The 20,652-nt window shown below is 36.5% G+C and overlaps 1 protein-coding gene across 2 annotated transcripts in view; it reads right to left on the reverse strand.

Moving 5' to 3' along the window:
- Positions 1–243: 243 nt before the first annotated feature.
- Positions 244–20,652, reverse strand: part of TTC13 (tetratricopeptide repeat domain 13) — a 65,264-nt gene continuing 44,855 nt past the window's right edge. For both annotated transcript variants that reach the window (XM_017745559.1, XM_017745566.1), the window contains 13 exons: positions 20,237–20,411; positions 19,637–19,793; positions 18,416–18,546; positions 17,948–18,080; positions 17,374–17,466; positions 12,627–12,710; positions 11,109–11,193; positions 8,710–8,819; positions 7,274–7,409; positions 6,581–6,660; positions 5,422–5,500; positions 3,800–3,879; positions 244–438 (listed from right to left, as the gene is read on the reverse strand). In XM_017745559.1, the coding sequence (XP_017601048.1) occupies positions 315–438; positions 3,800–3,879; positions 5,422–5,500; positions 6,581–6,660; positions 7,274–7,409; positions 8,710–8,819; positions 11,109–11,193; positions 12,627–12,710; positions 17,374–17,466; positions 17,948–18,080; positions 18,416–18,546; positions 19,637–19,793; positions 20,237–20,411 (1,467 nt within the window). In that variant the 3' untranslated portion in view covers positions 244–314. The remainder of the gene's footprint in view (positions 439–3,799; positions 3,880–5,421; positions 5,501–6,580; positions 6,661–7,273; positions 7,410–8,709; positions 8,820–11,108; positions 11,194–12,626; positions 12,711–17,373; positions 17,467–17,947; positions 18,081–18,415; positions 18,547–19,636; positions 19,794–20,236; positions 20,412–20,652) is intronic.

Genomic DNA, 20,652 nt, shown 5'->3' on the forward strand with positions numbered 1-20,652 from the left:
TTTTTCTTAAATTTTCACCTGCAGTATGTTCAGTTCATAACTGTGATCAAGCTTCTTACTGCTCTTCAGTTTGGCCCCTGAATAACTATTTCTGTTAGAGTGTGACTTAATATGAAAAATCAGTTGTTCTACTTATTTTTTCCTTTTTAATATTATTGGTCACAGAAAGATTTCTTTTACTTTGGTGATAAATAGTCAAGTAAGTTTGTTCTATTAAAAAAAAAAAACCAAAACAAAATCAAACCATTTTGACCATAATTTGCCGTTCAAAATAATTTATGAAGCGGTACCTCTTGGCCTTTTATTTGTATAAATTATACAACAACTATAGTTTTTTTTAGACAGTGAGATGAATCTGTATTTAGTACTTCAATCATTGTTCTCAGGGTTGGAAAAGTCTCTGTTACTGATGGTAGACTCTTGTAAGAAGGTGAAATACTGAAAGAGAAAAAAAAAAGTTATTTTTTGGTGAGTTTTATAATTTACCTGCAAGTTAACACATTAACTTAGACTTCTTTCTCCAACAAATTTGGGACCTGTGTCAAGAATCAACCCCATGCAACAGGCTTGGGGCAAAGTGGCTGGAAAGCTGCGGGGCAGAGAAGAATCTGTGTGTCCTGGTTGACAGCAGCTGAACATGAGCCAGCAGTGTGGCCAAGAAGGCCAATGGCGTCCTGGCCTCTATCAGCAATAGTCTGGCCAGCAGGACCAGGGCAGTGATTGTCCCCCTGTACTCGGCACTGGTGAGGCCACACCTCAAGTCCCATGTCCAGTTCTAGACCCCTCACTGCAAGAAGGACACTGAGGTGCTGGAGTGAGTCCAGAGAAGGGCAATGGAGCTGGTGAAGTGCCTGGAACACAAGTCTTAGGAGAAGCAGCTGAGGGAGCTGGGGTTGTTTAGCCTGGAGAAAAGGAGGCTCAGGGGCCACCTTACTGCTCTCTACAACCACCTGAAAGGAGGGTGTAGCCAGGTGGGGTTTGGTCTCTTCTCTTATGTTAACAAGGGGCAAGACCAGAGGAAACTGCCTCAAGTTGTGCCAGGGAAGGTTTAGATTGGATATTAGGAAATATTTCTTCATGGGAAGGGTGAAGACATTGGAATAAGCTTCCCAGGGAAATGGTGCAATCACCATTCCTGGAAGCAATCAAAAAGTGTGTGGATGCAGCACTTGTGGACAGGGTTTAGTGGTGAACACAGTGCTGCTGGATTAGCAGCATTGGAAGTTGGACTCTATGATCTTAAAAGTTTTTTCCCAACCTTAATGATTCAATGATTCTCAGAATGCTGTTCACAACCAGCTCTTGCTTTTCATGATGCCTCTGTCACCATACAAAATGAAAACAGTGACTACATAGAAGAGCTTTCAAAAGCAGCAGAAGTTAAAGAAGAAATGTATTGCTTTAAGTCTTCCAGCCTTATTTAGCATATCCACTATTATTTGTCTACTACAGACAAATTAAGACACTGAGGCTAATTATCTTCATATTATTACATCAAGTCCTTTGGGCTGTAGTTCTTCAGATGTTTTTTTTTTCTCTCAAAAAGTCAACTTTAGCATTTTCTCCACTTTGGCTCATTTCCTCACCTATTATACATCTCTAATTTGACCCAGCAATACTCTAGGTTGTACTATCCTACAAATGGTATTGATTAAAAAGAAATTGTTTTGGTAAGTTTATTTTTAACACAAATGAGCTCCCTGATCTGGTTTGACATGGACTCCCGTAAATTTCAACACAGCTGAGGGAGTCAAAAACACATGAGTAGCACTGAAATGGCTTAAACTGACTTTATTCCCAAGAGAGAAGTTTCTCTTTGGTAAAGATATGTCTTTAAAAAAAAAAAACAACCCACAAAACAAAAACCAGCATGACTAGAGGATTAATAAAGAAGAGTACATAATTGAGAGAATTACAGAAAAAATTGTGGGAACCATAAATATTTTATATTTCTAAGACAAGCACGTCTCAATATTTGTACAGACTACTTTTAATAAAAACCACAACTTGGTACACATATAGTTTAGAAATGTCAATCCTTAATGACTACTGAATTTGACTCATTTACAAGTAGATTTTTAGCCTGAGTTTGACAAAGATGTCCTTGAATCTTATTAGCCTTCTTCATTTAGGAAGGGATTTTATAGTCTAGTGAAATTCACCAGGCTCAGAACCCCTGATAATAAACAACACTAATCAGTATGAGATACTCGGCACTAAGAGCAGCTGCTGAGTTCCACAGTGTCTAGGAAGCTGGACCAGGGCTCAGGAGATGTGATCTAAGATCATGTTCAAAGCAAAGTCAACCAAAAAGTCAAATCAGCATGTCAGGGCTTTATCCTGCCAAGTCTTGAAAATCTCCAGCGGTGGAGACTGCACAGCCCCTTTGGGCAGTCTGCTAATGAAAAGATTATGCCAAGTCTAAACGTCATTTCAACTCATGCACATTTTTGTCTTCCCACCAAACACTCACAGTTCCTGCAGAGCTGCTGTTAGATCAAAGCCTTATCTTCTCCAGGCTGACCAAGCCCAACTCTCTCCACCCATATTGGTGGCTCTCAACTGAATTTGTTCTGGTTTATAATCTCGTTTATCAGTCTTTACTGCAGCTGGATGCAGTATTTTAGGTGTGGTCTAAAGTGCTGAATAGCCCCTAAATCTGATTATCCAAACACCTTCTTAATCCATCTAGTTTGTCCAGACCATAATGTGCTATCTTGATATGAGAGTACTGCAGGACTCCTTGCTGAAGTAAAAATAAACAACATTGATTGCTCTCATCATCCCCAAAAGTCAGTTCTTACCACAGAGAACCATCACTGGGTCAAACATTTCGTAAGATGACATTGATTGCTTTCTGTGACCTTTCCTTCATATAAACTGAAATGCTTTCCTAGAAGACTCACTTCATGACTTTCCCAGGAACCAAAATGAGGCTGACCAGCCTACAGTTTCCCTGGGTTTCCTTTTGGCCTTCCTGAAGAGGAACTCAAGACTTCCTTTCCTGCACTAACCAAGAATGTCCCCTGATGTGCACCATGTTTCCAAGATTATAGATGGCCCTGTAAGGACTTTGGACAACTCTCTCAGAACCCTTTAAGTGTCTTGACCCTGACTTCGAAGTATACTAGAACTGATGGTGTGTCTGGCCTGATTTTTAGATTTTGTATGGTTAATAACCAGTAGGGGACCAATCAAATGCACCAGATTCATAATATTAATTCCTTGTCGATGCATGCAGTATTAAATTATAAATTCACATGAAAATCAAAATTTTAAAGCATTGCACAAAAGTCATGCACCTATACTAAGTAATGTAATTCTCCGTACTCAAAATGTCCATCTACTTTGAAAACACTTATTCTCTGAATCAAAATAGCACTAAAGGATAAGCAAATTACTGTGGATATGTAGTTTGAAGAGATCCATGAGAATTTTTAAAAAAGGTCAAAATTTCCCCTTGCTTTGTTCACTCATTGACAGATCCACTAATGATAAGCCATAATATAAAAAGATAAATTTGACCCACTGGACAAAATGAAGAAAATATTAACCCAAATAATTTCCTCAGAGGATAATACATAACTGAATGTCTGGACTACTAACTACTCTGTTAGACTAGAAATACAGTACTATGTGTGTAAATGCAAATCTTGTCTCATCAATTCCAAAGAGCGTTAAAAAATACACTGAATCCTTTACTGAACTCATAATTTCTAAGTAACATTTCTTAGTATAGGTTTGAGTTTTACATACAGTCTTTCATATTTTATTTCCCCATCCGAACAAAAGGATTTACCTTTTTAGATTCATCCAGCTCCTTGCTATTTTGCTAAAAGCTTCAGACCCTGGTGCTGTCATGGCTTCAAAATCAACCAGCTAAAAATGCAAGAAAACAAAAAAGATATTAAGAAATTACAGAATTTTTAAGTTCTCTAACTTGAAGAATGGCTTTGAGGGCTTTGCTACCTATGTTCTTAGTAAGACAGGAGTAAGCTTACGAACCAGTCTGTGCCCTGACTGCTTTGTCCCTCACCATCAGTTTGAAGTCAGCATTCAGGCCAGGCACTAAAATTCTGTGTGGGGTTTGCACACCCCACCACGATACTCGAAGCTACACTGGCCATGGCTACTGAATGACCTGCCAGGCAACAACAGGACTCTTGACTACTGTGCACCTTTGACTTCAGAGCAGCCTGAAAATGCAGGCTGTCATAAGCATGGGACCAGCTTAGCCCTTCTAATAACTCTGGCAAAAAAACAAATTCCAGTTTCATTCAACTGGGAAAAACAACCTCTTCCACATTGTGAAAACTTTCCTAAAAACAGGTTTACTCAGATTCAGGAACTCTGTTTCAGGAAAAGCCATCAAATGTAAAGATGTCCCCAGTGTTCCTGTAAATCAGAAATCCTGCTTAGTAGTAATACTGAAACTCTGCTTGCTGGCATAAAATCAGTCAGCAAAATACTACTCTATCAAGTCCTAAGAAATTGCTTAAGAAAGCCCACGTAAGTATTTTACCTTAGCTTGAACTCCCTCAGAATGGGGAAGATACCAGCTTCATGGTGTACTGAAAAGCTTTCTTGCTGCTAAGCAAATGCAGTTTGCTCCTAAAACCTACTAGAGTTCACTGTACTCAAAAGGAGTACATTGTTTTCAGGGCTTTCCAGAACAAAATAGAAAGTCACCCTTTCTTCAGTTATCCATGCAGGATATTTTCTTCAACAACTTGGATTCTTTTGACAATACTTTAAAGAGACAGGGGTGTTCTCACTCCTTTCATGCTGTAAAGGTAATACAGCTAACAACCCCCAACTGTTGAAGAAAAGGAAACCACTGAGCAAGGTGGTATAATACTCAAATGTAGTCACTTTATTGAGCACAGTGGTATAATATTCAAATTGAGTCACTTAAAAACTAGGACTTAATTTAAATTCAGCAGAATACAGAGGGGAAGGAGAAATCAAAAGAAGTTGCAAATCCATTTCTACTTACCAAGCCCTAAAAGCTCTACAATACACTGAGAGTACAGACAGAAAATCTCTGCTGTGTGCCAGAAGAGTGACTTTTCCTGCCCCAGTATTCTCAGAACCCTTCTCAAAGCAAGCTGAAAAGAGCATCTCAGCCCACCAGAAATGCTTCACTAACAGATCTGTAATTCCTATGAGACCATACTGCTACAATTTGACAAATCCAAATTACTGCACATACCATCTCCAAATTCACCTGCTGTCAGAATAGCAATGGAATTTTCAACACTCTCAGGCTGCAAGACATCACAGACTGCAGCTAACCCATCTCCAGCAAATAAGCATGCAACTTCTTTTTTTTTTTTATTCTTACAGCTCTTTCCCCACACTTACAAGTATTACTTCCTCCATCAAGACTGAACTAGTGTACTTCGGTATTTTGATACTTGCCTTTCCTTTAGGAATTTTTCCTGATACTTCTTTTCCACTTGCCATTAATGCTCCCATTATCACTGAATAAGCTATCACACTAAAAGAATAAAATTAAAGACAACAAATGGAGTATAAGTCTTTCCATAATGCTATTTAAGACTACAAAACAAATGGAACATAGCATTGTTTCATAGAAGGCTAGTAAAGATTACTGTGCTAGTTATTTTAGAAGAAAAAAAAGCACAAAACATGTAAAAAGTGAAATCACTGAAGTTATGAAGCTATGGGGTTTTACTACCGTTTCTACATTAGTTAGAACCATATTTTTAGACTTTGGAGTTTTTAAGACTCCACATGGCTGAAAACAAAGCAAGCTCCTGTTCCCAAGAAGATTAGCTGTAGCCCAGAAGAGTTTATGAACTCTACTGCAATAGAGCTAGAGGCACTGTAAAGCTGTTCAGTTATTTAATTTTTTTTTTGAACTGTGGATCTCAGACAGAATTTATCTTAATTTTTACATTCTATATGAAAAAGGGAAAATCTGATTATAAAATCCCAAAATCTCAGGGTTTTTTTCATATTGAACTGTATCTAGTAGTAATATTAAAGATATTAAGTGCTTTGTGGAACAGAAACTCATAAGTCTTAGATGTAACCAGGTTTGCATTAAACTAGAATTCCAGTTGAAGAGTTCTGGGACATATGGAACTTTATCCTGTGGTTTCATTTAGTGACCCGAACAGTTGCAACAATTTACTAAAATAGTATTTTAGTGTATTTTATTAAAATAAGTTATGTCAAAGTGTATTTCATCTTAAATACACTTTTCAGAAAAGCCTCAAGTGAAATGAGTGGTGTAACACAATATGGATTAGAAAACCAGGCGTTCCAATTTAAAAATTACGCTTCTCAATGTGTGAGCTGATGTCTATAAATACAGACTACTCATCATTTTAAATATACATGCAGCTATGAATAGTTACCATCAGCAATTACAAACTAGCTTTTAAAACAATACTAAGTCAGTTCCCATTGTCATGGCAGCACAAAAGGAGAGACTGTGAAGGGCACACAGGTCTATTAAAAATAGTATTAATATTAAAAAATATATTAAGATACTGCAACACACGGACATTGTACAGCATGCATCCAAGACATGATGAATACAAACACTAACCTAGATCCTCTTGAAAGTGGCATTAAATTATAGAAGTAATAAACTAGTGACAGGATCAAGTTGCAAACAGCATCTACCTCCTAAGAGAGAAAAAAAAAAAAAGTGTGAATTAGAGGTAATTTAATAGCCAGGTAGTAACTTATAAAGGTACAGATATTGCAAAGTCTTACATTACTGAAATTACTGTCTTTTTAAGAACCATTTCAAATGTGAAAATGTCAAATTGTGAAGTTGAAGTCTGACTAACAGATGTTTAATCAAACTACTTTGTTATATCCCAAATGTAGTCAGATTCTCCTTGCACATCAAATCAGCACAAACACAGTTCTAGTGCCTGTCATGAATTCGTGTTACTCATCTTATGTGTAACCACCATGTGCCAAATCCTGAACAGTACTTACAGGGATGATGACAAAGGTGAACACAGACCCATGAGAAAAATAAGAAAAAACCAGAACACACTGTGATATTGAGACCTTGCCTGGACACCCTCTAGTACTTCAGGCAAAGCACAGCAAATTTTACAGAAAGAATTACAGCAACTTCTTATGGTATTCGTCATAACTGGGTTTAAGTAACTTTATTACTTAAGAACTCTGTCAAAAAGTATTAGAATAGGGACTACAGAAAAGAGAGTATAAAAGCATAAAAGGATTTTTTTCAAGGAATTAATAATTCCTTGAACAGCCTTACCCCCAGCTCTGCAGACAGAATTAGAATTTTTCCTTTAGCTGTTAAATCCTTATATAGCGCATCTATTTCTGCATGATACAGCTGTGTTCTCTCTTCTGTCGTCTGAGTTTCTACTGAAAATAGTATGTTCCCCACTCTATTAAGCAGATGGAAAAGGAGGAAAGAAATTTTTTGAACAGAACTTGATGCATATCCAGGGTAAATTACAAATCCACTACAGTTACACATCACCTTTTTCCTATCATCTTCCTTAAGCAGAAGATATGTGCATTACTTCCCCAAAAATCACTGAATTAAAAATGCTACATCACATTCTAAGTCTGAAAGAATATCTAAAGACTGCCACCAAGATACCTGACAAGCATTAGTGTTTCACTTAAATTGTGGGTAAAAAATAAGAAATATCAAATTTTAAAATATCTTTACAGACTTAGGATTTTGGTATAGAATGTAGAGTGTAGTTTTTCTTCATTCCTAAACTACCAAAACGGGACTGTTTTGGTATTAAAGCATAGTTACAAACTATGGATCAAAACAGACTGAGTGATACTGAACAAAGGTTGTCCAGAACAAAGTTAGGCTATTTACTGACACCAAAATATTTTCCGCAAAATAATGAGGCCATACACTTAATGCCATTTCACTGTATATAGGCCCGTGATTTAGAATGTAAAATGAAAATCCAAGAGATACATTAACATTCTAGCAGGGAAGTTTGGCTTCCATGCCACTCATTGAAAGCAGACAAATTCTGGGAAAAATCCCAATGCATAGAATTTTAAATTTAATTTTAAAAAGTTTTGATTTAATAGTAGGACAGCACTTCTAGCTTCAGACTTGCTCATTCTTCAAAAAGACAAGGAATCAGAATCCATAAAGTAAGAAATTTACTATCTCATCCAGAGAATGTATTCTCATACATGCAGGTACTATTTAAATTTTCACTTGCAGCTAGAATGTCTGCAAACATCTGAATCATAAAAAAGGCCAAAATCTCAAATAGAAGAGAGTGTCTTCTACTCTTAGACCACAGAAATTTCCATTCCATTCAGGATTTCTCAGTCAACACAAAAGACAAGGTCTCACAAGAAGAAATGAATTTTGATATGTATAAAGACTGAGGTATTTGATAGTTTTCCCCTTTAGGCATTTTATAGTCTAAGCTGAAAAACAAGGTCTCTTTTCAATTTTGTGCTGTATGTTAGAGAATCAAGTCAACCAGGCTTACGCCATCAGTGTTATCCATATTCCCCTTCTGTTGAAAACACAAAAGGAATCAAGTCCTCAAATGAATAAACTTTAGTTACTTACAAAAATGCCACTAGTGAAAAACAAAACCCACCTTATGCACACAGAAATGGCATTTCAGACAATTAATTGCTAATTAAGTTCATCATTACTTCATGTACCCTAAGCCCTGAAAATAGCAAACATACTTATCTCCCGTTATTGTAATTGTGAATCCATCATATTCTTTCCCTTGATCCTTCAAGCTGGGGACTTTTGTGTTCACAGTGAACCCATCTCTGGTTTTACTGTTAAACTGCTTTCAAAAGAAAAAAAATTAATATTAGAGGTAGCAGAGACAGACTGCCTACCTATTGCTTTGAAGCACCTAAAATACGTGGAGTAGAAACGAAAATGGACAAACTTAGGGAACAACACAAAGTTTCTGTCAGCAACATTATTTCATTCATCCTTTATTTCCTTCTGAATGAAAACCAGAAATACTGAGTGAGGCATTCAACTTTATAACTAAATGGGGAATAAAAAGCGCTGTTTATGAAAAGCAACTGTACAAAGCAGTTCAAGTTGTACAGATTTCTCCCCAAGTTGCATATTAATGGTAACCTTTTGGTGCAACGGTGTAAATGCAAAAGCAGGAATTTGAGACCCCATTTTATGTTTACACTAAGAAGTGTCTGCATTAGTCCAGGTGTGAATTCCAGAATACAGCTCAAAGCAAAAGTTTCTTAACTGTGATCTAGTTTCAATTGATGTTCATCCTCATCAGAAGGAAAATATCTCTAGGTTTAAGAATTTTACAAAGCTACATTATCTAAGAGTAACACTGTAGCCAGAGACTTGTATAAACCAGGCAGAACTGCATTTAAGTAAAGCCAAAAGCCCAGCTTTCCAATACAGCATTCTCCAGCTACCCAAATAACCAGATTACATCACTATTAGAAAGACTTTCATTTTATATAGGCACTAATAATGACTAGCATGCACTAGTGTTTACTCAGGCAGTTATTTATATTAACCCAAAACCTGTGATCCAGGATATTTTAAGAGAATCTGCATTTATTTTAAATAAACAAAAAGCTTCTAATGAGACAGCGTTCCACTTTTATACAGTTTGGAATGGGAAGCAGGGGACTCAAACTGGACTGAAATGTACAGATATGGAAACTGGGAAGAATATTTGCTGCCAGTTAAGACATTTACTTTGAAATAATAATGTCCAGTGCACTATGTTTATATATTTTCATCATTCTGTTGGAGTAACCTGTATTTTTAACTCCACTAGTAGCTTTTTTTCTGGCCTACAATTCAAAAGTAATCATATTAGATACTCTACAGGGCCCTACTTGCACATTTGTATGTCAGTAGGGAACACTTAGTTGTTCACTCAACCCAACATGACTACCTCTTCAGCAAAAACTTTTGTTTAGGTTCAGTTTGTATCCACTGGCTTCATCTTTCAAAGCCAAGAACAAGACAGTAATATAAAAAGGACCTCTGAAATTAGGGTGTCTTCAAAGAACATACTTTCACAACACATTATAAAAACCCATACAAAAATTTAGTGCTTAAGCCACCTAGCTCCTGCAAAGATAATTGTAGTGCACGAGTGAGCACTACTACCAAGAACACATCCAAAGCCAGACAGTCTGTCAGGAGTAGCAGCAATGCAGCTTCAGAGAACTCTGCTCTATGGCAACCTGGCTGCTTTGCTTACATACTAAATTCCAATGAGGACACACAAGATAAGAAAGCAATGAATTTCTCTCTATTTAGCATGACTGTTTCTTCCCAAATTTTACTCTGCTCTAGTTAAAATCTTGTACAATCCTTTAAAAAGACATACTTTGTAACATAGTTTCCCGAAACCCAAATACTTAGACACTGCTCACCCTAGATTCATTTGGAGGAATAGGGGGAATAGGTGAACACCTTTTACTTAAACCCAGCTCAAGCCTTACTATTTAAGTTAAGAGTATAAATCATTTTGCAGGTCATATATCCAAAGCCTTTCTACAAAGACCACCACCAGCAGGAAGAAAATCTACAAGTTTCCCACCTCTTTTTTGCCAGGTCTTCCTAAGCACGAAAATGTTATCCAGGATTTCATTTTAGCTATCAGTCACTAAGGGAAACTATTCCCCCACCTCCCCATGCCAGCTCCACCACATACTGACCTGCACCAATGAATCTAAGTAAAAACAGCTTCCATATTCCTAATCTTTCAGGCACATCAATCAATTTTTTCCTCCCTATTGTACAGGCATAGAATGAGCCCACTATGGCAGATCTGATCACAAACCCTCTTGGTTGAGAAGGCTGGCTTCAAAGAATTACATTCTACATTTTGTTTTCCGATCATTTTGTTACCAATTCACAGTTAGGCCAAGGATTTCAAATATACATCACCCATTTGCACATATCAAAGGGAAAGTCCAACCCTACATACGCAGATTTGGAATAACCTGAACTACTATTTCCAGTTACTCATTTTAAGTTTATACACAATGGTTTTATTTTGAGGAACTGAATATCTCCCAGAACACATTTTATTATTTTTACCATGTATTAAAGTTTTTCTATAATTTACCTTCATTATGGGAAGAAGATCTTCTACTTTATGTACCTTTTCCAAAGCTTCTCGAACCTCTAGCAGTCCTTTTGGATTATTAGCACTGCAAAAAAATTAAATATGCAATACAACAGTTGAACTTAAGTAGCATTTCTGGAAATTCTCCTACCTTTAACTTAATCAGCCATAGTGAAGTAAGTTACTTAGTTATTTATTTTCTGGAAATTAGTTCCTTTATACTTGTCCACATGCTCTCCTGTATTTCAAAAAGTGTATCAGTTCAGGTTATTTTTTTCAGCTTCAAACCTCAATTCTCTAATCAACTCTAATCAACTACTCTGTCTTACTCTTGCTATTGGCCGCTCTAAAGCATCAAACAGTGTTTGCATGAGTGTGTGTGGGCAGGGGGGTCTAGATAAGGAAAGATAGAAAGATAGATAAGGAAGTAGAAGAGAGTTAACATTAAAAATATTCTTCACAAAATACACGCATCTGTGTACCCTCAAAGGCAAGTAAATACTGCAGATGCAGGCACAGCTGGATCATGAAGAAACCTGTTGAATTACTGCTCTAATAATTATTAATTACACTATACCAGTTTTTAAGAACAGCATTATTTTAGAAATCACAGCACCAGTTGGTCTGGTTTAAGGTCAAATGCTACTGGGTGTACTCTGAACAAACTTCCTAGCAACAGAGGACAGACTGCCAGTTACCACAGAACTCATGTATTTTCAGCAACTATCACAAATTTTCTAAAACGTAAATGTTTTCAGCTGTTGCAAGGATTTTCTACACTTTCATTTTTTGATATTTAAGTAGTATAATGAGATTGAAAAACAGAACTCAGTATTTAATAAAAGTTACCAGGCCAAAGGAAAATTATAGGATTTAAAGCTAAAAGAGCTTTTTAATTTATGTTATTGAATACTGAGCCACAGTATTCAGTACAGATGCCAACATCAATTTTCATATTACCTTTAGTCACATTATTTCATTCAAAAGTCTACAACTCTCTTCAGTTCCAGGACAGCATCTACCAACCCATCTATGTAACAGACAGTAAAGGTTCTCTGCTCATTTAAAACTACTTGCCAGAAACGTGTTTCAATGAAAATTACCTTCCATATCTTCTTTTCTCTTTTTTCCTCACTTCTTAATAAATTAATCTCAATAGTCAGAGTAACTGTACTTGATTCTACCACGAGGAAACCCAACATCTTTAATAAATCATATGCTTAGAAAGAATGAAGATCCAATCATGACAGAACCATGGCTACAAATTCGAAACAGTTATTAGTTTCTAGGTACACTGTAACTCACAGTGGTTTTTTCCTATTAGTTTAAGTTTCTTTATGTGGCAATGAATAGGATCTTCCATCTCCAAAAGGAATTAAAACAATTATATCTACCAGGAAACCAGAACTGAGTAAACTAAGAAAAAAATCTTTCAGGCTTTCTGAAATTAATATTATGTAAATTTCAGATCACTATTACGAGGGGAATAAAGCAGGGGAAAAAAAAATTGTAATTTACCCATGATAAACAAGGATTCTGTCTTTGATAAAATGAAGAATTTTTTCAAAGTATTCCAGGTACCGCATGTTAATGACCTGTCCCCTACAAAGAAAAAAAAAGGGTTTTTTGAAGTCTTGTTCTTCAACCCAACATTCCAGGACACAAATATTACTCGTTAACATTTGACACAATTTTATTCACAGTTGCTCTGTAAATTAAAGGAATGAACCACGTAGGGTTTATCTACATGGTGAATTGCCAATCCCCCGTTTTAAATATGGATTACATAGTGAACTTGCTCAAACTCATGTATCATTAGAATTTTTGTTCTCTGATAAACTACATTCCATGCATATTTCCCCATTTTCAGTGTGCCTAATTCCAGTAAATCTTATATATATAATTACCAATTTGTACTGATGCCATGAAGATTTTTTGCCTTTGCTTTTATACCCCTGTTATACCTTTTTTACTACTTCTGTGTTCTTAGTGCTTTTTGCCTACATTCTTGGACTTGTTTGTCAAGCTGAGAGACTAAACATTTTAGAAGCTTTGTAGTTAGAGATCAGTGTGCCCAGACACCAAGGTCCTCTCCAGAACACATTCTGTAAACGAAGATAGAACCATCCAGGGGAAGGCTCCTTGGGGAGGGGGGCTCTCATTGGGGAATTTTTGATAGATATGCTAATTAGGAAAACCTATAATGCTATAACCAATCTTCTGGGGTGTGCATTGCAGTGTGCATTTTGGTGCATATGACCTGGACGTGTGCACCTAAGGATCCTTAAAATAAATACCAAGGTAAAATCCCTTTTTCCCTTCTAACTGTGTTTGACTCTTGATTTTAAGACCAGGAAAAGACATCAGTACAAGATATAATCTTCCCTAGACTCACAGATACAACAAAACTAGAAAAGAATTCTCAATTTGCACATCTGGAGAACCAACACTCTCCAGTTTACATATTTGGCAATATACACACATGCCAAACATGTTGATCTGCTCTAATTGTCCACATATATTTTTCTTTATTCACCTATGCCCCTGTATATTGAATTAATTTTGCCTTGAATCCCAACAGTTACAAGTAGTAACTGAAAAACAAAAACATTGAAAAGGTGTTGCTTTTTCCCTTGGACAACTAAGTAAAAGAAACTCTCTATTAAAATGTGGTAGAAACTTGTTAGGATTATAACCACTCTGAGAGGAAAAATTACATACCATTACTGCATTTGTAGGAGTCCTTCCTCTTCTCCCAGTCTACAAAACAAGATTTTATAAAGCAAGCGTTATCGCTCTCTGAGGAAGCAAAACCACTGTCAATCACAGGAAGCTGTGTACAGCTAGCTTTTTCTCTCCACTTTAAGTGATTTTTGGCAGCTCAAGTCCCTGCCTAATGCCTCACTTGACAGTCTCTCACCTTAGGAGGCCTAGTCTCAGAAAACCAGCAGAATCAGTCATCAAAAACTGAACAGAATTAGAACACATACACGTATCTGCACAGAGGAAAGGGAGGCAGGGAAAGCGGAAGGATGAAGACAAATCTAATATACATAATTTGCCCTTGTTGTACGTCCCATCATTTTCCATCTGTCTTAAAAAAATTTCTGTACAACAGGCAGTAGTGTGTCAGTATAAGAAAGTGGATTCTCCTTTAGTGTCACATTGGAAAATATATCCAAAGCAGACCTATCATTCTATAAGGCCATCTAGAAGCTGTCATACCAAAAAAGAATTTTGGTGGGTGGCCAAAAGTGATTTCTGTTTATTCCCACTCTTTCTCCTTGTTTAGTAAACAGTACCACCAAGAATTCAAAAGTTGCAGTGTTCCAGAGTGTCTTTTTTTTTAATAAGAACATTAAGCATATCATCACTGTTTAGCTGATCACAAATCCTTGCTTTGTCTATGAAAACAACTAAAGCTTTCCAAAACATTTTCTCTACTTTAAATCAAACTTACTAGCTTTGATCATTTAAGCCAGAAAGGAGATAAGGGAAATTCACCCTTGTCTATAGATCAACAAAGAAAGTGACAGCTGACACACTTGCATCTTCAGAACATTAAGATCTGAAAGCCTATCCAAAATTGTGAAGTGCAAGATGTTTCTTCTGTATCTTTTAAAAAAGGTCCCCAAATTGACACAAAACAAACAAAAAAGGTTTTTGTTTTCTGACACACTCCAAACATTTTGCCATTCTGGAAAAGAAAAAAAAAACTCCAGCAGACACTGAATGCTAATGCCTCCATGAAAGACTCATTTGACAGGAATAATTGAACAATACTGGACTTTCAATGCAGAGAATCTGAGTAAAGAAAATGGTTATGCTAACAGACAGGTAATCCAAGTATTTCTGCCCACAGAAATTCCTGGTACCTAATTCAGATGAAACAAAACCTACAGACAGCTTGAGCTCAGCATGACTAGATCTGTTACAAATACTAGAAGAACACCCAACCAGTTGCTGTTCTTGTTTGAGCAGCTTTTATCTTAATATATATTATAACCATGCAAACTGCTAGCTGCCAGTCTAAATCTATTGTTACACCTGGTTGTCAGGTAGCCATACTGTTATAGAAAGAATTCAGCCTTAGTCATATGGGTATGGGATAACTTTTGAATCATAACCTAACTATAAAACAAGTATATCTTCCTGAAGGACAGTCAAAAGACAGTCATAAAGCCATCTCGGTTATCAAGAAAAGGCTATTAGCTCTGTGCCTGATTAGTCTCTTCAACTGGCAGCCATTTGACAAGCTGAGTAATGTAAAAAGGAAATTATACAAATCTGCATAATTCGTTAAGAAGAAATTATCATTTAGAAATCAAAGTGAACTAGAACATGCTTCAAAATGAAAATAAATTTTAAAAAGCAACCATTACCACTTAATATGTTCATTTATTTTTATCCCTCACATCATGTGAAATCATCAGGATGGAGCCAAAAGCAGAAACAAATCACAGTAGAAAGTTGATCAAAGAAAGTGGCTATTACTTAAGGCTGGAGAATGACCAAATCAGAAGAGGTTTCCAGCATCAAAAAGAATGCAATCACCATCCAGTACTAAAGCATGATCAACTCCTAAGGCAGTGGTATTTAGGCTGCTTCAAATCTATTGTTTCTTCAAAACAGGTGCCAAACGAGTATTTTTCAGAGAACCACTACTTAGCTATCAAATAAGCACAACCAAAATGCTGATGAGATCCCCAAAAGCCAAGGCTGAGCCAAACCCAAAAGGTTAGAATTAGGTTCACTGTGGGCCTACAATTCTGAATGTTCACGAAGCTTATTTCAGACTTCGATAAAATGAATGAAAGAGCTCTAACAGTACACTGCCAGTTTTGCCAGCGTTCTCTAATGAAAGGTAAACAAGTAAAGTACTTTGTCCACTGCAAAACAAGAGTTCCTGACAGATTCTGTACAAGGACATATTTCCCCAGGTTAAACGTTCAGTATTAGTTTCAGGACATTAATTAAGTGTTGTTGCATTAATGCCTTTCTGCCAACACAGATCACCTAGAAGTTAGGCTTTTACTCTCCCATTTAAAAATAAAACCATGAAGAGACAGGTGAAGTATGGAATGCATCTCTGTCTCAGTACAGACCGCTGTGGTTTCTGCTGCACTGTACATACGACAAGAGAGAAATGCAGCAACAGCAAAGATGGAAACAGCTTGGAGCCCAAATGTAACACTTGGCTTGAGTGAAGAGAGAAGCCTGAGCACAAGACTGCTCAAGAAGCAGCACATCTTGCAAAGTAACTGATCTGCACTGGAGTTCAATGCATTAACCACTCCATAAAGTAAAGCAGAGTCCCTAGCAGTGCTAGGGTCCATTTCACAGAGTGGAAGGAAGAGTGAGGACAAATCCTCATTAGCCTCTGCATATGAACATTAGAATATCACTGTTTTTCTCTGCCTGAAATAATTCTTGAGAAGGCTTTGTCTCCCTTATCCTCATTTTTCAGTACAGCTTCTCAAAGAATAAAGAGATAGACATATATAAAAGCAGAATGACAGATCAAAGATTCAGTATTTCCCATGAGGGGGTGGAATAGGATGAAACCTGGCTACATATTTACTTACACAAACACACTCTGCTCCTGTGATTGACAGTGATGTTGCCACATCGAGTCTGTCACACTTGCACCACTTCAAGGGAAGTAGCACTGTCATGACTACAATACAGAGTTTTGCAGCATGGGAGAAGATGGAACGTACAACAGTGGTTGAATCTTTTAAATTTTACCTTTATTTGAAAGTGCAACTGTTATCTTCCACAGGTTATTTATTTTGTCTTTTTTGCTTTACTCTGGCCTACCTTGAAAGCAACTATAAGAATTATGTTTTTCCTCTCCACTGTAAATTGGTATTAAAGCTAATAGAACAGCATTGTTTCAATACTGATGCCACTACCTTTGAGAGGCAGCATTTGCAAAAATTACAACTAGGATGAACTTAATCAAAATTTTACATTTAAGGTTATTTGGGAAACAAAAACAGCACATGAAAATAATGCATATTCTGGATCCTTGTTAGATACTGCTATAACTCAGTTGTACAATTGAAATTCAGGAAAAAGAGGAAATGTCAAGAGGGAAAATTATGCACAAATGCCAAATGTTCCACTAGAAAACATAAAATAAATATTAAACAATAAGTACATACACATTCAATACGGTAAAATGCTGTTTCACAAACAGCTGGTAATTTTTGGTACAATCCCTTAGTGTGTGTGGGAATGCTGTTGGGTAAAACTCTCCTACCTGATTAAGTTAATGTGATTATTGAAACCTCTGCTAAGGCTCCGGGCAGGCATTTGGTCCAACCAAAGCACAGGCTGGTCAGGGTCAGCTATCCTACAAAGACAAAGGACATCAACACTGGCACACATTTCAATCCATGTAATATTTTTAACAGAGCTTTATTCACAGACAGAACAATTTTAGGCAAAAACTAGAATGCAGAGATTATGAAAAATAACTTTTCCTGAAACATAGGGTTTTTTCTTATAAAAACCATACAACTCAAATATTTGCTGTTTCTGGAGTTGAAACTGTTAGTTTTTGTTTCCCTTAGCTGCAATGGATCCTATGGTCTCTCACAGCTTTGCTTCAACTGGAAAATGCTATTCTGAATTTTTCCCTCCATTATAGAAGAAGAAAAATGGAGTATTTTCAGAAGTGCACACCATCCTTTTCTTTTATCAGAACCTTTCTAGTTACAGAATGGCAGCAAGTGTTCATTTTCTTCTCCATGACTCCAGCCCTTTGGTTAGCTGGAGCACTCATCATTATTAAAACCAATACAGGTTTGCTCTCTGTCCTCTGTGACCATTACCTTCGCCACTTCACAGCAATATCAAACATATCTCTCCACTGCATCAGTCTGGTTTTCCCATTCATCCGAACTTTGGAGTTTGCCCAAGTCCGCTGCACAGCCTGCATTACTTCTAGAGTGGCCAATCCCATTGCTGAGGTGAGGCACAAGGAAAGAGGTACCAACAGCAGAAACAGAAAACCAATTAGAGCCAAATACTCAGTTTTGCACAGACAGGAAAACTGACAGGAAAGCAATGTATTTACAGAAAAATAATGGACAACATCAAAGTCTGGTAGATCCTGATTTCCAGTCCCCAGCTAGGTCAAGAAACTGCTGACATAATGAATATTTTAATTTTAAACTTTCTATTTGATTTGAAAGAAACAGAGCATTAAACTAATTTGCAGATTGCAAAGATATAGCATTCAATTATCACTACATTGACTTTTTTCCCCCACTCAAGTTTACAGAGCATTTTCAGTATACCTCTATGTATCCTTTTATTTGGAAGAAATCCTGGCGTCTCATACTGCATCATGGAACCCAGATGATCAGCTACACATATGAGTTCTTGCACATCAGGCTTATAGCTTTCAAAATTCTGAAATAACACATCTCTTACAGAGGAGAAAAACATGCATCAGACACAGCTTGGCTATAAAAGTCCTGAAAGCATTTGGCAAACAAATCTCTGTTTTACAAATCAATACCATTTGTATGAGAAACACTTAAACACAGGATGAAGAACACTCATTCCTCCTCCCAGCTGACTGTACATACACAGTATGTTGCAGTTACACCCAATATCTCAAATTAATTCACTCTTAACTGAATTCAGTGGCAGATCTTATTAGTGTCACAACCTGTATTTCACTTCAGACTTGCTCATAAGTGATATTAAATAAAGCTCATAAATAATACATTATTCTTCACTATTACACTCACCCTGATTAACTAAGAAAAGGAATTCTTATTCCATTACCTTCTCCCACAATTCTGTAAAAACTTCTTGTGCTAAAAAGGTGGATTCTATCCCATATACACAAAAGCCATGAATTTTTAATGGCAATTTTTTTACACTAAGTGAATACATGACAATATACTTAGAAACAGGTTTACAGCAGAGAAATTGCTGAGAAATTGCTATCTTTCTTTTAGCTACACAGTTTTGAAGTCTGTTCTAGTAAATCCCCTACTTTTTGACTGAAGTCACCCTCCTCCTAAAGTTACTCCAAAGTTACTCCAGAGAAGATGCTCACCCAGTGAAACTGAGCTGCCATTAAAGATATATTAAGTATCTAGAAATTACACCTGTAACAAAATAAAAACCTAAAACACAACCAGAAACTGTAATAAGGGCATCAGGAAACACTACACTGAGCATCTCAAACTTACCAACTTCTTAACATTAATTACAAAATAAAAAGAAATACAAGAGTTAATCAGTAAGGCCACAGACTATCAAACAATATGTGACTATTATTATGTGAAGAGAGAAGTGAAGAACATTGTCCTAAGTTTAATTCTTCCTCCTATGAGATAAACCAACTCTTATGATGTACAAAAGAATTTATACACTCAGTGAAATTGTACGTCCATATAATATTAAACATTGTAAAAATGCCTCAGAATGGCAATTTAAAACTGAAAACAACCCCCCCCCCCCCCCCCCATTTAGAACAGGCCTTAAAAAATAAAAATTCTCACTTTATATGTGGCTGTAAGCCTGGCTGCTCTTCATAATTTTCTATAAGAAAAGGAAGATTTTTGGCCCAGTGATCCTTGAAATTTCCAGGAAGATCCATATCAGTATTATACTCTGTAAGAGGGGTATCCAAATGTGCATGCAAATATCTAGAATACTCTGGAGGAAAGAAATAAAATTAAATACTGTTTGCATAATCAGTTTACTTATGCCATTACACAAAAACAGTAACCAGGTTATATGCTTGTCAGTTAAACAACATGATTTTCACAAGTCATTGTTTTTAGATAATATAATTTTGCTATTAGCTAATTTCCAAGAATGAAATAAGTCTTTTTCAACTAAGTATCACAACAGTCTTTACCTTTATATAGAAATGTATGTTCTATTTTTGGATCTAGGTTTTAACTGTATGAACAAGAAGAATCAGCGTACTTTTTTTTTGACATGCATACTCAACAGTGTTTATGAGAATGTACATTGGTTTGTCTAAAATGACCATAACTTCAAGAAAGCTTGCACTTTTAGGGTCCTTGAAACATTTAAGAAAAAAAAAAAAAAAAAGACCAAAACCAAAAAAAACCCAACCAATCCCAACTTACCTCGGAGGTATTTCACCTTCAGATATTCTGGACTGGCCTTCTGTCCTGGTAGTGGATCATTTAACATAACTTTGGTCTGAGCTTTTATGCCTTCATAAAATTGTCCCATGGCAACATGGCTGAGACCCTTCATGTACTGGCACACTTCATTGTATGGTTCTAGCTGTAGACATCTCTAGGACATTAAAGGAACAAAGCACCCATAAATCAAGAGACAGAAAGAGTACCTTCAAATAACCCAACCTGGCTGGTCAGAAGACGTGTGAAAAGACATACTGATTATTAAGATCCACTTCCCTCATAATTTTCTTTCAAATGCTGCTGAGCACTTAAAATGCTAGAAAATGTAAGAAAAAATATTTTCAGCTTTAATAAAGGGGATAAAACCTGAAAACCCAAATTCTGCCAGTGCAAAC

Source organism: Corvus brachyrhynchos, unplaced genomic scaffold, assembly GCF_000691975.1.
Source record: "Corvus brachyrhynchos isolate BGI_N302 unplaced genomic scaffold, ASM69197v1 scaffold70, whole genome shotgun sequence".
NCBI lineage: Eukaryota > Metazoa > Chordata > Aves > Passeriformes > Corvidae > Corvus > Corvus brachyrhynchos.